This window comes from Ceratotherium simum, chromosome 9, assembly GCF_057802395.1.
Source record: "Ceratotherium simum simum isolate JZ-2026a chromosome 9, ASM5780239v1, whole genome shotgun sequence".
In the NCBI taxonomy this organism is placed as follows: Eukaryota; Metazoa; Chordata; class Mammalia; order Perissodactyla; family Rhinocerotidae; genus Ceratotherium; species Ceratotherium simum.
This window is the reverse complement of record NC_141908.1, coordinates 45,509,581-45,525,284: the sequence shown is the minus strand read 5'-3', so window position 1 is coordinate 45,525,284 and position 15,704 is coordinate 45,509,581. Positions and strand designations below refer to the sequence as shown.

At 34.4% G+C, this 15,704-nt stretch overlaps 1 protein-coding gene across 7 annotated transcripts in view; it reads left to right on the top strand.

The window, feature by feature from the left end:
- Nucleotides 1–15,704, top strand: part of LOC101388071 (sodium channel protein type 3 subunit alpha) — an 80,777-nt gene that overhangs the window by 38,339 nt on the left and 26,734 nt on the right. For all 7 annotated transcript variants that reach the window (XM_087435313.1, XM_087435312.1, XM_087435310.1 and 4 more), the window contains exons 14-16: nt 3,671–3,844; nt 4,818–5,174; nt 7,209–7,679. In XM_087435313.1, coding sequence (XP_087291439.1) covers nt 3,671–3,844; nt 4,818–5,174; nt 7,209–7,679 — 1,002 coding nt within the window. The remainder of the gene's footprint in view (nt 1–3,670; nt 3,845–4,817; nt 5,175–7,208; nt 7,680–15,704) is intronic.

The following is a 15,704-nucleotide window of genomic DNA, read 5'->3' as shown; positions in this document are numbered from 1 at the left end:
TATAAAATCCATGCACCCACCTTAGGGATTCTATAAGCAAGAAATCTTCCATCAGTCGTAGTAGGTTAGACAACCTCTTCATCATGCAAACATCTCCAATTAACCCGTAACTCTTTATTCAGGGAATAGAGACAGATATTTGTAGGTCCTACACTGGTTACATTTCTTACTATAACTCTCATTGTAACCAGTGATTAAGGGTCCAAGATATCCCCTTATTCTGCTAGACTCAGAAGGGAACTTAGAACATGGTACCTGTTCTAAGGATCTGACAGGCTATTTGCAAATAAAAGTCTAAAGAAACACAATTAGCAAAATGACTTTAATTAAATGGTGTGGCATAGGATATTAATTTAAAATCTCAGGAAAGGGACATGATAACTCTTTAAAGGAAAAAAATGGCTCTTGTTTATTGAAAGATAAAGCACTAGGGAGTCAAATCCTAGAATTCACCTGGGAGGCCTCTTGCATCAATGGAGTGCTATTTTGCCATCTAACTCCTTTCCTAGTGTGATATGATAATGCTTTGTTGTCTCCAAATGAACAACTTCTAATGAGGCTCTTGTGCAACGATAATTGTGTGTACAGCAATTTCTGAATAAAGTTTGCTAAGCAATACAATATAGATAAAAGTCCAAAAATTTTAGACACCAACTCGATAAATCCTCTCAGTAAATATTCTCATTTGACAGATGAGGAAAATGACAATCACAAATGTCAAATGATTTCCCACAACTTTTAAGTATATTTCAATTTCATCCAAAAAAAAAAAGAATCAGGGCCGGCCCCGTGGCTTAGCGGTTGAGTGCGTGCGCTCTGATGCAGGCAGCCCGGGTTCGGATCCCGGGCGCGCACAGACGCACTGCTTCTCCGGCCATGCTGAGGCCGCGTCCCACATACAGCAACTAGAAGAATGTGCAACTATGACATACAACTATCTACTGGGGCTTTGGGGGAAAAATAAATAAATAAAATTAAAAAAAAACAACAACAAAAAAAAAAAAACAAAAAAAAATAATCAACAACAACAACAAATATTTAAAGATGCATATCCAAAAGACACAGGAATAATAAAACTAAAACAATAAAACAAGAGGCTAGTAGTAGTATTGCAAGAGAAGGCTACGGTTACATCAAGTTCACTACAAAGGAATGGAACGCCAGTTTGGGCAAGTAGAGGTTCTGTAGAGCATACTGATCAATATGCGAACTTCAGCCTTTATAATGAACCTTTCTATCTTTGTAATCTATATCAATGGAACTTTCCTCTCTAAGTAAATATTCAATAGGGAAACCTTCCCATCCCTGAATCGAGACCTTAACTCCAACGTTTGATCATCCCAATCCCTGTGCCCCCCAAAACTCCAAATGCTCCAAATTTCTTTACTCTTTGTCCAGACTCCTTAGACTGATTCTCATCTCCATCCTTAACACTTACACTTTTACTAATTATCATGTGTCATCCACATAGAACAGATTAGGAACTTTTCACCAAACTTATCTCCTCATTAAAGAAGCTGGCTTAGGAAGCCTATAAATTCACTGTCCATAGAAATTTATGAGGAGCCAGTCTGGTGGCTGTAGAGGTTAAGTTCCCATGTTCCCCTTCGGCGGCCCAGGGTTCACCGGTTCAGATCCTGGGTGCAGACCTACTCACCGCTAGTCAAGCCGTGCTGAGGCGTCCCACATAGAAGAACTAGAAGGACCTACAACTAGGATATACAACTATGTACTGAGGCTTTGGGAAAAAAAAATTTATGAGTCTAAATGCAATGGTTTATGCAATGTCAGGTTTGTATATCTTAATTACTATTTTATTTTCAAAGCGTAGCACAATGTCTCTGTTGAAGTAGATGCTCAGCAATATTTTAGGAATGCATGAATGAATGGCTACAGAAGCCAATAATCCAAAATTTCAAAAGACAATAAGCTTCTATAGAACACAAGATATAATTAGGCTAAGTCTAAACAATAAACATTCAATATGTTTATAAACTATACATTGGAATTATATGTATAATCTTGTACATATCCAGAGGTTGCCAGTTCTTTCTGTTCTTAGCATTTTTTGGTGAAGCGTTAAAATTATGTAAACATAGGCATCATAATCAGTATGCTTGGTTGACCTTAGCTAGAATGAGAAAGACTTTCTAAAAATTCTTAATCATTGACCATGCTAAACCTACACTAAAATGTGCCAAAAACAATCGTAGTGATTTTTAGGGCCTAAATTGAAAAATTTAAAGAGATATATGAAAAAAATCGTTTTTCAATGTGCATTCCACCATATATCTGGATTTTCATGTACTAGGCTTGCTTGAAATGCGTTTTATTTCTATTTGAGTGAATGAATGAATGAATGAATGATGAATTGCAGTTAAGCTATTTTTTCTGGGATGGATATTTCCTTAGGTCTTTCTGTGATTGGGAAAATGAGATGTTAGCTGCATTTACACATTTGTAAGAGAAAATCAAGATTTCTTTTAATTGATATGATGCTTTAGAAAAACAAATAATTTTGATACTGTTACTTTGATAGAGTTCCTTCAAGGTAAAGACTGATTTACCCTGGTAAATGGTAAGCTTGACTTTAAATGCATAAAGTCATAAAATTCAGCTTTTACCTACAGTTAATTAAAAGAATTGCTTTAAAAGATTTTTTGCAAGAGTAATTTCATAACACTTCATGTCCTTGGGTCCCTTAGCCTGTGATTTTGAGTTAAAAAACAAATTTTGAGTTTGTTTCATTGTTTTTCTTTCTATTGTCAAAGAGACATTCATCCAACTACTCAAATAATTTGTTAATCTTAATTATGGGTGTATGCACACTGAGAATGTTCTCCTGCTGCTTCCAATTAAATCTGCAGTTCCTTGCTCTATTAATCCATTAACCTTAATTCTGAGGCATGCATACAGGAATCATTATTATAAAACATTTGTGGCAAACTCACTCTTGTTTCAGGAATGTCTATAAAATTATAGAAATAAGATGGTGTCCATTAAAAAAGACCCAAAAATCAAGAACAAAATATAGTTTTTACCAAAGTTAAAATAATTTTTTAGTGGGGCCGGCCCAGTGGTGTAGCGGTTAAGTGCGCGCACTCCGCTTCAGTGGCCCAGGGTTCGCCGGTTCGGATCCCAGGTGCACACCAATGCACCGCTTGTCAAGCCATGCTGTGGCAGCGTCCCATATAAAGTAGAGGAAGATGGGCACGGATGTTAGAGCAGGGCCAATCTTCCTCATCCAAAAAGAGGAGGATTGGCATCAGATGTTAGCTCAGGGCTAATCTTCCTCACAAATAATAATAATAATTTTTTAGTAAATTCCAATACTATACAGATTTGTTTCTAATGAAATAATACTAAAAAAAAATTGGTTGTGATTATGGTAAAAGCAGTGTCCAAAAAGGGCAGTAGCTATTATTTAGTATCAGATTTAAAATGTGGATGATGAAATGTTTTAAAATCTGCACATTTTCCTGGAAATCTAGCAGATTTGTTAAAAAAAAAAAACAAATCCACTTAAAATATTCCCCTGGAAAAAAAATGCTAAACTTGTATCAATTTGTCATATTTCTTCACTTGAAATTTTAGCTATTTCCTTTACAGATTTTTGCAGTGTCAATATTTTTTCAATGTTTGTGACGTACTGACTTCTACTTTACATTAGGTCTTCACTGGGATCTTCACAGCAGAAATGGTTCTCAAGATCATTGCCATGGACCCATATTATTATTTCCAAGAGGGCTGGAATATCTTTGATGGAATTATTGTCAGCCTCAGTTTGATGGAGCTTGGCCTGGCAAATGTGGAGGGGTTGTCTGTACTGAGATCATTCAGACTGGTATCTGCATAGACTATGTTTATATGCTGTCTTTCATGGCATAACATTTATTTTGAAAGTGAATCAATGTGTATTTATATAGTTATTTACTTTTAATGATATTTGAAATTTATACCAATATATGTGATATTCTAAGAAAATATATAAATATTCTCTTTAAAGCTGTGTGACTATTTTCTAAAAATGATAAAAATGGTTGGATAATTTCATAATGATTACTATGTAGGGCACATTTAAAAACACACATGTGCTTCTAAAATTATGTTTTAAATTCATTAAAAAATTTTTTTGCTTTAAAGTCTGTAAAGAAATGCTAATAAAATCTTTAGGCCCCAATTAATCTTAGCTTTTTATCAACCTTACTTATATTAGTGGGGATTATTTTGAAGAAATTTGTGGGAAAATGTTTGATACCATTAGCACTTTAAACAATGGTATAGCAAACGTTTTTGATATTATAGCAAAAAATTTTATTGAAAAATATGTAAAATTCTATTGGAAATTAAGTAAAATGTGTGTTGTTTTAAAATTGAAAGGAAGCCTTTCTTTAAGTTTTTTATTAAATTAGTTTATTTTACTTTTATGTGTCTATTAAAAATATATGTCATAATTTTAATATTTCTTTTTACTCTAAAATATAGTCTAGGGGTGACATTAGTTTGCTAAATTCACAAATGTCACTAATGAAAATACTAATTTGTTTTCATGGACGTATCTGTTGGTGAATCAGAAATGTCTTAATCACTTCTGAAATATTTTACCTTTCTTACTTTTTCATTTAAATGATATGATTTTATTTACAGTTCCAATATTATTACCTTTTTTTTCTGGATTTGAATTTGTTTAGTATGGTTTGAGATTTTATATTCCTCAGAGGTGGGTCTACAATAACACATACTAATGAAACCATGTCTAACTAACTTCCAAATTATATTGTGATTACTACTAAGAGTATCTTTTCATTTGATTACAGCTTCGAGTTTTCAAGTTGGCAAAATCCTGGCCTACCCTGAATATGCTAATTAAGATCATTGGCAATTCTGTGGGGGCTCTGGGTAACCTCACCTTGGTGTTGGCCATCATTGTCTTCATCTTTGCTGTGGTTGGCATGCAGCTGTTTGGTAAGAGCTACAAAGAATGTGTCTGCAAGATCTCCAGTGACTGTCAACTTCCACGCTGGCACATGAATGACTTCTTTCACTCCTTCCTGATTGTGTTCCGCGTGCTGTGTGGAGAGTGGATAGAGACCATGTGGGACTGTATGGAGGTTGCCGGCCAAGCCATGTGCCTTATTGTTTTCATGTTGGTCATGGTCATTGGAAACCTTGTGGTATGTATGTATTACAAATGCTCATAATTAAGAATAAGATCAGACAGTAGCTAGGAAGGTGGCCTGATGCAGTGGACACATCTCTGGTTTTATCATCAGTAGTCTAGACTCAAAACCCAGTACTAGCACAAGTTACTTAACTTCTCTGAGGCTCAAGTTCCCCAACTATGAAACTGGAATGACAAAACTGAAATCTTATGGTTGATGTGAGGATTAAATGAGGTATATCTGTGAAAGTTTGGGCGCATATATTCCTTTTTTTCTTTGTTTTTCTTCTGCAAAGAAATGTTTTTATCAAGACTAACTTTATCCTAATATTATTTTTATGGCCTGAATTATTTTTTTATCCTAATATTATTTTGATAAGATAAAGATCTCCAGTAAATCTAAAAATACAACTATCTCTTCTATATTGAAATTGCTCTCTACACATTCATAGTTCATATTGTTTGCTTACTCAGAGGCATAAATTGCATATTACCAAATTTTAAAGACAAATTTCAATGAAATAGAGCATTATATTTTAGCTATGTGTTGTAATTATCCAAATGACTTGGAAGGGGACTAAATAAATTCTTCCCTGAATTTGCTTTATTAAAGGAAAATAAATTATTGCAGTTTAAGTTATTCATATGTACGGACATTGAGCAAAGTTAAAAGACTTATTTTTAGCTCTGACTTAAAAACGCTAATGTAAAAGCATAATTTGCATATTTATGCATTTTATTGCTTAAATTTCTCAATCATGTGTGGACAAAGCATTTATTTATGCTATCATACTGGACCTTTCCTTTGAGAGATAAAATTCAAATGCGATTGTTAAAATGAATGTTTGTGGGATACCTGTAGACATGCAATTTTTTTCAGAATAGTAAATTAGGAAGCTCTAGATTCTGAACAAAATCTGATACAGAAATAAGGAAACAAACTGGGGTACTTGGTCTTCCTACCAAGTAACATTTTTTAAACTCAGTGACTCCATTTCAAGTTTAAAATATTCCTATAAATAAATTTCCTTTTTCATCAGCTATAATGATTTATTCCTGTATTAATCACATTTTATCAGTTAATTAGGTAATTTTTTCCCCTTGTATTCCAATGATACTCTGAGATTTAAGATTGCCTCATATTTTCTGCACAAAAAAAGGGAAGAGAAAAATCATTTACATTATATGGGTCTAGCCTAAACCTTGGAATAATTTTAGATTTTTCTCCATCTGTTGAACTATTTGGACACATAAATTTCAGAGCACATTGATGGGAAATGTGTTCAACCTTGTATAATTTGCATTTAGAAATTTCTGCTGTTATAAAAGTGGCCATTAGACAAAGAAACTTGTATTTCAAGTATATTGTTTTCATACATATCACCAGGCTACTAATTAAATAAATTCATTATTTACACACATGAAGCTAGACATTCCCTAGGCAAACTGGTAAAATGACTAATGTGAAAATATCTCTTTTTTTCTCATTGGCCAAAACCATAAAAATGGGATTTTGTCTTTTCACTGGCAACCCTGAGGAGATACAGTTTAAATCTTAGAAGCTCTGGTTTCCTGTTGTCCTTCTTAGGAGGAAAGAAAAGGCTCTGCTTTGCCATTTTGTCCGTAAAGCAGGTAGAAGATAGTAGGTCCTTTAAATAGTGTGTGATTAAGACTTGGTGTCTGAGGGCCAGCCCCGCGGCTTAGCGGTTAAGTGCGTGCACTCCGCTGCTGGTGGTCCGGGTTCGGATCCTGGGCGCGCACTGACGCACCGCTTCTCTGGTCATGCTGAGGCCGCGTCCCACATACAGCAACTAGAAGGATGTGCAGCTATGACATACAACAATCTACTGGGGCTTTGGGGGGAAAATAAATAAATAAATAAAATCGTAAAAAAAATAAATAAAAAGACTTGGTGTCTGAAATATAGTAAGCATTCAAGAAGTATCTATTGAATTAATTTTAGCAAAGATCTGTAAGTTCCTTGTTTAAGCTACTATTTCTATGCATACTTGACTATTTGTGTATGTATTTTCTTTTCTTCTTACAGGTTCTGAACCTCTTTCTGGCCTTATTGTTGAGTTCATTTAGCTCAGACAATCTTGCTGCTACTGACGATGATAATGAAATGAACAATCTCCAGATTGCAGTAGGAAGGATGCAAAAAGGAATTGATTATGTTAAAAATAAGATACGGGAGTGTTTCCGAAAAACCTTTTTAAGAAAGCCAAAAGTTATAGAAATCCATGAAGGCAACAAAATAGACAGCTGCATGTCCAATAATACTGGAATTGAAATAAGCAAAGAGCTTAATTATCTTAAAGATGGGAATGGAACCACCAGTGGTGTAGGTACTGGAAGCAGTGTTGAAAAATATGTAATTGATGAAAATGATTATATGTCATTCATAAACAACCCCAGCCTCACTGTAACAGTGCCAATTGCTGTTGGAGAGTCTGACTTTGAAAACTTAAATACTGAAGAGTTCAGCAGTGAGTCAGAACTAGAAGAAAGCAAAGAGGTAAGAATGCTTTTAAAGTTTTTGTTGCATTTCCTATGGTAACCATGCACTATGATTATTTAGTATTTTTATTGTTTATATTATTAAAAAGTATATTGAAATTCATATATACGGTAATGTGGGGAAATTATGAGATATTCTTTACTGGGAAATCTATTTATAGGAATTCCAAATTTTATAAGAAATCATTATTCTGAAAAATGAGTATATTCATCTTCTTGATAATTTGAAAGTCTGGTTAAAAAATATGGCCTTCCAAAAAGATACGTTATTTAACACATTCTATTCTACACTATATTATGCTCTTTAGAAAAATCAATGAACCTTATTTTATCGATCATTGTGAAAGTGTCATCTCCTTACTTTCTGTAATATATTAGGTTTTGCTATGATTCTTTTAATGTGAAAGTTTTGTGTAGTTTTTGTTCACCTCTGAGAGCTTTATTGACTATGATAGAGTGTTATTCATTTATGAAGGTGTTATACATATCAGGGAAGTGCAAGTAGCACTGATTACATTTTGCTCAGTCAAAGAGAAGCAAAGCTATAAGGTCTCACAGATTAACTTGAAAATACTAAGAATTACTTAGAAAAGCTCCACTTTAGGATTATAGTTAACCTGTAGAGTGAAAAGCTGCTCTTACTGTCATGTTACTTCCCATTTAAAAGAAAAGAAAGAAGAAAGGAAATTGTTCCTACTGTATGATTAGAATTCACAGGATCACATAATAGTAGCTTAATAGTATTAATTCTGCAATTCTGTGTTGTGGAGAACAGGATTAAAATTTTTTACTATTATTTACTTACGGACTTCTAATGTACCAGTAAGAAGTCAGTCTAGCATGGAGTTATAAGAGACACGTTTTAGCTTGAGGGTATAATATTGACACCATATGAATCAAACCAATGATATCTGATTTTATGAGCATATTTTGGAAATTTCTTTATTTTAATAACAATATCGACAGAATTTGTACAAGTAACAGGTAGCTGACAGTGTCACAACTCAGTCTCCTGATCCTTTTTTCAGGCATTTCAGAGCTGCTGAGATATATTATAATAGTAAATTTGAAAATATTTTGAAAAAGGTCAAAATACGTACAATATGAGGTATAATATTCTTTCTCAGAATTCCACCCAAAGTCTGCTTAATGAATTCAATTCTAATTTATCTGTTGCTCATTCTGGTAAAATAAGAAATCAGTTCTAATTTTATTTCCCATCACCTGATGTAGATTTATTTAAGGAAAAACATTAGTTAATTAACTAGCATTTATTGAGCACTTTTTGTGAACTCAGCACTCTGCTGTATACGAAGAGTAAAGAAGCGTTAAAGGAGAGCTCTGTAACAGAACCCTTCAGGGAAATCTCAACATCTTTGAGGAAGCAAACACTAACTCACAAAATCATTAACGACCTATTAAAAAGTTTAATCCTGTAGGACTGAATATAAGGTTATAGGTATTGAGAACAGCAAGAACATAACTAGTTGCTAAATGGAAGAGATAAAATTGAAATAGGCCTCAAAGCTTGGGTCAAAATATATGAACAGAAAGCCAAAGCAGAAACCTATGAAAGGAAAGCCAGAGTTGAGAATGAGCCTGGTATTAAGACACTGCAGTGAAACAATCAGCATGAATAAGGTATTGGTTGAGAAGACAGTAGGAAAATGCATTTGGGTGTGTAAGGTAGTTTCAGATTATAAAGTCTCTGCAGTAAGTCAAAGAGTTTGGAATTGGCTGCATAGTCAATAAGGAGCTATTTGTCTCTGACATAGGGGAAAGGAGACAGAAAAGTGAGGTTTTAGGAAAATTTATTTGATATCATGAGTAAAACAGTTTAGAGTGAAGGATAAAGGGGGTTATCATGGAGAATGTGGTAACAATCACTTGACAGCAATGAGGTGAGGGAATTCTGGGCTGGGGCAACAAGTATGGGAACCGAGAGTAACTGGCAATTTGACAAATCTGGTAAAGAATCTGGGAAATTAGATCAACGGTAATTGCACTACCTGAACTGGCCTTTTTAGGAAGGTTACCAGGTTTGTGTGGGAAGAGGAGGAGTCCAGTTGAGATATACTGAATTAGAAGTGACAGCGTTGGGAACCACAGGCTGGGTGAGAGGTCAGGGTTTAAAAGTAGCTTTGATAATGCAGACTTCATAATTATCTGATCCCTTGAAAATAGTGAAGCTCACCAAAGAAGGAATTATAAAGAAAAAATAGGGGAAGACTAGGGACAAGACTAACTTGTGGTCAAGAAGAGGTAGAAAAGTCAAAGAGGCAGAGAAACTTTTGCTACATTAAAATCATAGGTTTTATCACACTGGATCTATGGAAATTATACATCTTAATTTCTTTTTACCAAGCAGTTGGTTTCCAGAATACTTCAAAAACTCTATAATGTCCACAGATACTTCTAATGACTGCTTAGAAGGATACTACCTTTTTATAACATTTTTTAATGGCTAAATAATCATAAATTTGTAATGAGATACAATGTCTTCCTCATTATGAAGTCCCTGAAAACATTTTGTTATCTGAACAAAAATTCTTTATTGGGTGACTTTTTTAATAACCATTCTATCCTCTTCAGAGCTAATTCTGGATATGTGGAATCCAATGACAGAATGTAATGAAATTGTTTAAAACGTACAAATATATTAGTGGGAAAATACGTCAAAGTAAATATAACATTAAATACTTTTATAAAGCTAGGATAAAATTTCAAATTATTTTGCACAGTAAAATTAAATTCAGTAATAAATTTTATGCAGACGATTTTCAAAATTAGTACCAAAAGAACTCTAAAAAAGTAATAGGGTTGGAATACTACTCAGCCATAAAAAAGACAAAATCATCCCATTTGCAACAACATGGATGGGCCTGGAGAGTATTATGTTAAGTGAAATAAGCCAGAAAGAGAAAGACAAACACTGTATGATCTCACTCATATGTGGAATATAAACCAACACATGGACAGAGAAAACTGTATTGTGGTTGCCAGGGGCAATGGGGGCAGGGGTGGGCACAAGGGGTGAAGGGAGACATATATATGGTGATGGACAAAGAAAAATATACAACCCAAAATTTCACAATGTAATAAACTATTAAAACATCAATAAAAAAAATAGGGCGATTCTCATATGCACTCACACAAAGATTAAAAGTACACTGTTTTTAAAAATAAAAGCAAAAATCAGCATGTTCTAACATTATAGAGCAGCAAACATTTATTCCAGCAAAATTCAGTTTTGATCTGAAATTTCTTGAAACTACTTACTGCTTGGAACACAGGTCACATTTCAAATGTACACTTATGTTGGCTGAGTTAATCGTTTTTAATAGCTATTGCACACACACATACGTACATACACAAATTAAAAATAACATATCCATAAAGTGACATTTTGGTTCATGCTTGTTAGTTTTTTGACCACAAGTAGAAAAAGAACATTGAGTGGCGCTTTGGAGAGCACAGAATATTCTTTCTCTTTGCTGACAAAGCGAGAAATCAGACGCACTGAACCAAAAAGAGTGATACATTTCTCACTAAAAAAAAAGGGGGCCCGGCCCGGCGGTGTAGTGGTTAAGTTCGCGCGCTCCACTTCGGCAGCCCGAGGTTCGCAGGTTCAGATCCCGGCGCGGACCTACGCACCACTCATCAAGCCAGGCTGTGGCGGCATCCCACATAAAAAATAGAGGAAGATGGGCACGGATGTTAGCTCAGAGCTAATCTTCCTCAGCAAAAAGAGGAGGATTGGCAATGGATGTTAGCTCAGAGCCAGTCTTCCTCACAAAAATACGAAGAAGCAGTAAATTAATCATTAATTTAGATGGTATTTGAAAACTTTCGTTACTCTACTCCTTCCATTTATTTTCATGATAAAGTATATCTGGCATGGTTGGGGAGAAATGACCCTTAGAAGTTTTTAGAGATAAAAATATGAATCGTTGTTATATGTATTATACAATGTACATATTTTATATATAAATAACTATTATATCCATATATATGGACCACTAACATAAACAGGCTGGTATGGAAACAAATATAAAGCTTTGCATGAAAAAGTGTAAGAGAATTGAAGGTATAGGTTTCAAAACAGTGATTGTTTTATTTTGAAAAAACTTGGAATTATACAAATCTTGTGACAAGATATAATGTAGAATTTTGTTTCTCCTTGTGTTCTTAAAGTTCACATAATCATGATTTCTTTAAATTTTTATATAACTATGGATTTTCACCAATAAGTTCTTAAAAGATTTCAATGTCTTCCTAGGTGAAGGAAATAGAATAAATGCTCTTGCGAATCATATTTGAAGTTGAATTCCAAAGCACAGTCTAGCAATATCATACTGTAACCTTCACTGCTTACCATTCTTACTTCTCACAGGAGTAAAATCCAGCTGGAGCCATCAAGATGCAGCTCTGGTGTTTTTTAACCAGCCAGAGGCTCGGGCCACCAATTTACCCAGGTTACCCAAGCAAGTTGTACATGTACAATCACTTTCTAAGTGAATTTTGACTGGCCTGCATGCTACTCAGCTATGTTCCTTCCCCTGCCATGGCAAGGAAGTGCTAGACGTGCCCAGCTGCTCTCTGCTGAATCGTGTGACACATCACAGCATGGTCAGGCGAGGCAGGCAGTCCCAACATCACAGTTGATTCTGCTAATGAGTTTTCCAGTTTAGTCTTTTAGACTTTTAAAAGCAAAAGTTGCATGCTCTATAGGATTTATATCAATTTTAGAACATGATAGGAATGTTTAAAATTCAATATAAGAATTTGAGAGCATGCGTCTTTTTTATTTCTCTGTTTTTATTTCATTAAAATAAAACCACAACTTTTGTTGTTGATTCAGCCCTTATAAGTAAACTGTATTACCAAAAGGACCCTCACAGGGTTTTTTTTGATAGTGCTGCCATTTTCAGATCATTATATTCAGATCTGTGAATATAATTTTCAACCCGTCCAATTCATGTGCTACAGATGTTGAAAGTTTGCTTTCATTTTTGGGGGGAAAGGGTCTGTTAAAAAAAAGAGTAGAGTGATCATGAGTCTTTGGATATGAAGGGCCATAGTCTGTATGCATTTGGGCACCACATATCTTGGATTTTCATGTAGTTTAGGAAAGTTAAGTCATGTGTCTGCAAAACCATAAGTGATCACTGTAAAGTAATTAAAAGAAGGAAAGCATCATGATATGGGGTAGGAAAAGTTCATTGCATCTTGTCATTAGGTTATTGGCCCATTTTTTTTATTTCCCTTATCTACATTAATTTCTCCCTAAATGTTCCCAAAACAGAGCAGGCAAAAAAGAGACTTGGGAATTTTCCTGCTTTTAATTATTAATTATAAATTATAGTTTTATGAGGAGTAAAGGGCGTCTCCCAAAATTATTATTGTAGATTTGTGGATTAACTAAAATCTTTAGTTTATTCTCTTGACTCAGCTTTCTCCTGTTGATACCATTGCTTACTGAAATCTCAGCTGGAGTGAGGGTTCTGGGAGGGAAATTATAAAGCAAAAAGTTCATGAGTATTGGCAGTTTTCAAGGCTTTTGGTGAAAAAGAATATCTAATTAGAGTTTGAGGTTGTCTCTAGGTTTAATTTATACATACTCTCTTCTTCTTTAGGGATAACCGAGAATTAGTTGTAGAAGGCAACAAATTCAAAAATAAAATTAATGAAAAATAGAAAAAAAATAGTTCCTGGTGATTTATATAATTTTTACTTAGCAATGACTTTTTAGTTTTAGGAGTATAATAACCTTATTAGTCATTGAGAAAATCTGATTTTTTTCCTTCACAAGCAGAATAGAATTAAAAGGTACTGGCAAATTATCTTTCACAGCCTGTTTATAACAGGATTCCCTCCTTTTCAAAGCCTTTACGGACACTTTGAAAATAGATGCTTGACTAAGGTCCCAAGTACATGCTCTTCTGGAAAAGACACTGTTTTTCCAGTGTTTTCACAATCTGGAGAGCAGTGGGAGAATATACCTCTAGCTTCCGATTTCTGTTATGCTTTCAGTGTCTTCCAAATGCTCTTTGTGAAACAGAATGTCAGGCAATTCTTCCAGAGGCTCAGATGGGTGTGTGAATAGCCATTTTAAACCCATCTTGACCCTTAGAGAACCGTTTTGGTGCTTTAACATACTTCTGCTGAAATAAAACTCAATTAAGGCTAGTTTAGATGGAAACTTTTGTACTTCTCAAGATAAACCAGCTTTTTCTTTTGCCTTCTTGATGCCCCTTTACCTTACTCTTCAACTACCATGTAGTTATTTTCAGTTTCGTATATATGTTCTTATTAAGCCTATTTTAAAATAAAAGGAGCACCAGGGGTATTGCACATTTAAAATATGTCAAGGCAAAACCAAATAGAGGTGGTTTATATTTCTAACTATTCAATAATTGGTCCAGTAAAAAGAGCTATTGGTTTTAGTCTTGTTCTTCCTGCCTTGGACAAGCAGCCCAATGGCTTTATGGGCTGTTCTTCAAGTGAAATGTCATAAGTCAAGATATGGATATGCATATCCAAGGGATCAGACTAAGGCCCTGATAGTGTATGTGACCAAAATATTTTCTTCTTGTATTTGCAAGACAAAACTCAGAAGTTTTGAGAAAAATGGCTAGATTTTAAAGGCAATCTGTAATGGCTGAATCTTTTATTTTTGCCTCTTGAATCACACAGTAATTTGTGAGAGTCAAACATGATAGCTGATTGAAAATAAGTGAAATGTGAGCGCATTTCAGTGGAAGTAGGCCAGTTACTAACATTCTCTTCTACCTCTGAAAGTTAAATTTCATTATTTAATTGGATAAAAATCAAGAGCAATATTCATCATAAGGGGGAATTTCTATATAAGTTCATGTTATTAAGGGGAAAAAATGGTCTCATGGCCTTAATGAGTGCTGATTCTGTCATTTCTAATGAGTGGTATTTGCGATTTACCTTGAAAACTTCATATTCAGGTACCATGTCTTTGAGCACATGGTTCTTGGATCAGTGTGCGGCTTCCACAGCACTGCGCCAGGCTTCCGCTACAGCCAGGCATGTTTTCTGTGGCTGAATTAGGCCTGGAGAATGTTGCATCTTAAAACTTGCTTTCCAGTGTGCATTTGTAGAGCATAAGCCATCATCCCTCTGTAGACTCAGTAGTTTCTACAAGGGATGGGAGAATCTAATGTTAAGTGCCATAAAATACTGGAGGGTTAGGGAGAAAAATAGTACAAGAAAACAAGTTTGAACTTGTACTATATGGTTTCATACAGAAGCTTTCTATTGTTATGTCTATATACCTAATTATATTTTTCTAACTACTTCTCAACAAGTATTAATTTTAGTTATTTAGTATAGTCATCAAGTTCCTTAATATGGAAAATTTCATTTCAGGTTTCTTTGCTTTTTTTATATCATTGTAGTATCACAGCTATGGCAATATAAAGTAAGTTATTCCTTGTATTTACCATCAGTCACTTGCTTTTAAATCAGTTATACACTTTTAAATATATTTGGAAGTCATTTTGGTATGGCTTTGATAAAATGTATCACAAACTACCCTCTACCAGAGTATGAATACCAAAGTATTGAACTTAATTAGAAAATGTTTAGATTCTATAGATAGTATTATATCAATGTATAGAATTTTAAATGCTTAAGTAGTTTTCTAGGATATAAATTAATGATTTAAAATTTCAGCAGTAAAATTCTTTATGTATCCAGTGACTAAAGCATGTTAGGCAGTATATCATAATTGGTAAGTTGTTGTAACTTATTAAGAACACAGTCTAAGCTTTAATATATAAATGTAGGTAAATTCACAACTTTTGAAATTTTTTGTAGTTGATATAATATTTTTATAACTTCATAGAATAAAATTATATACTTTTCTATGACAAAACTGTGGCCTATGGGGGCCGGCCCTGTGGCGCAAGCGGTTAAGTGCGTGCGCTCCGCTGCGGCGGCCCGGGGTTCGCTGGTTCAGATCCCCGGCGCGCACGGATGCGCTGCTTGGCAA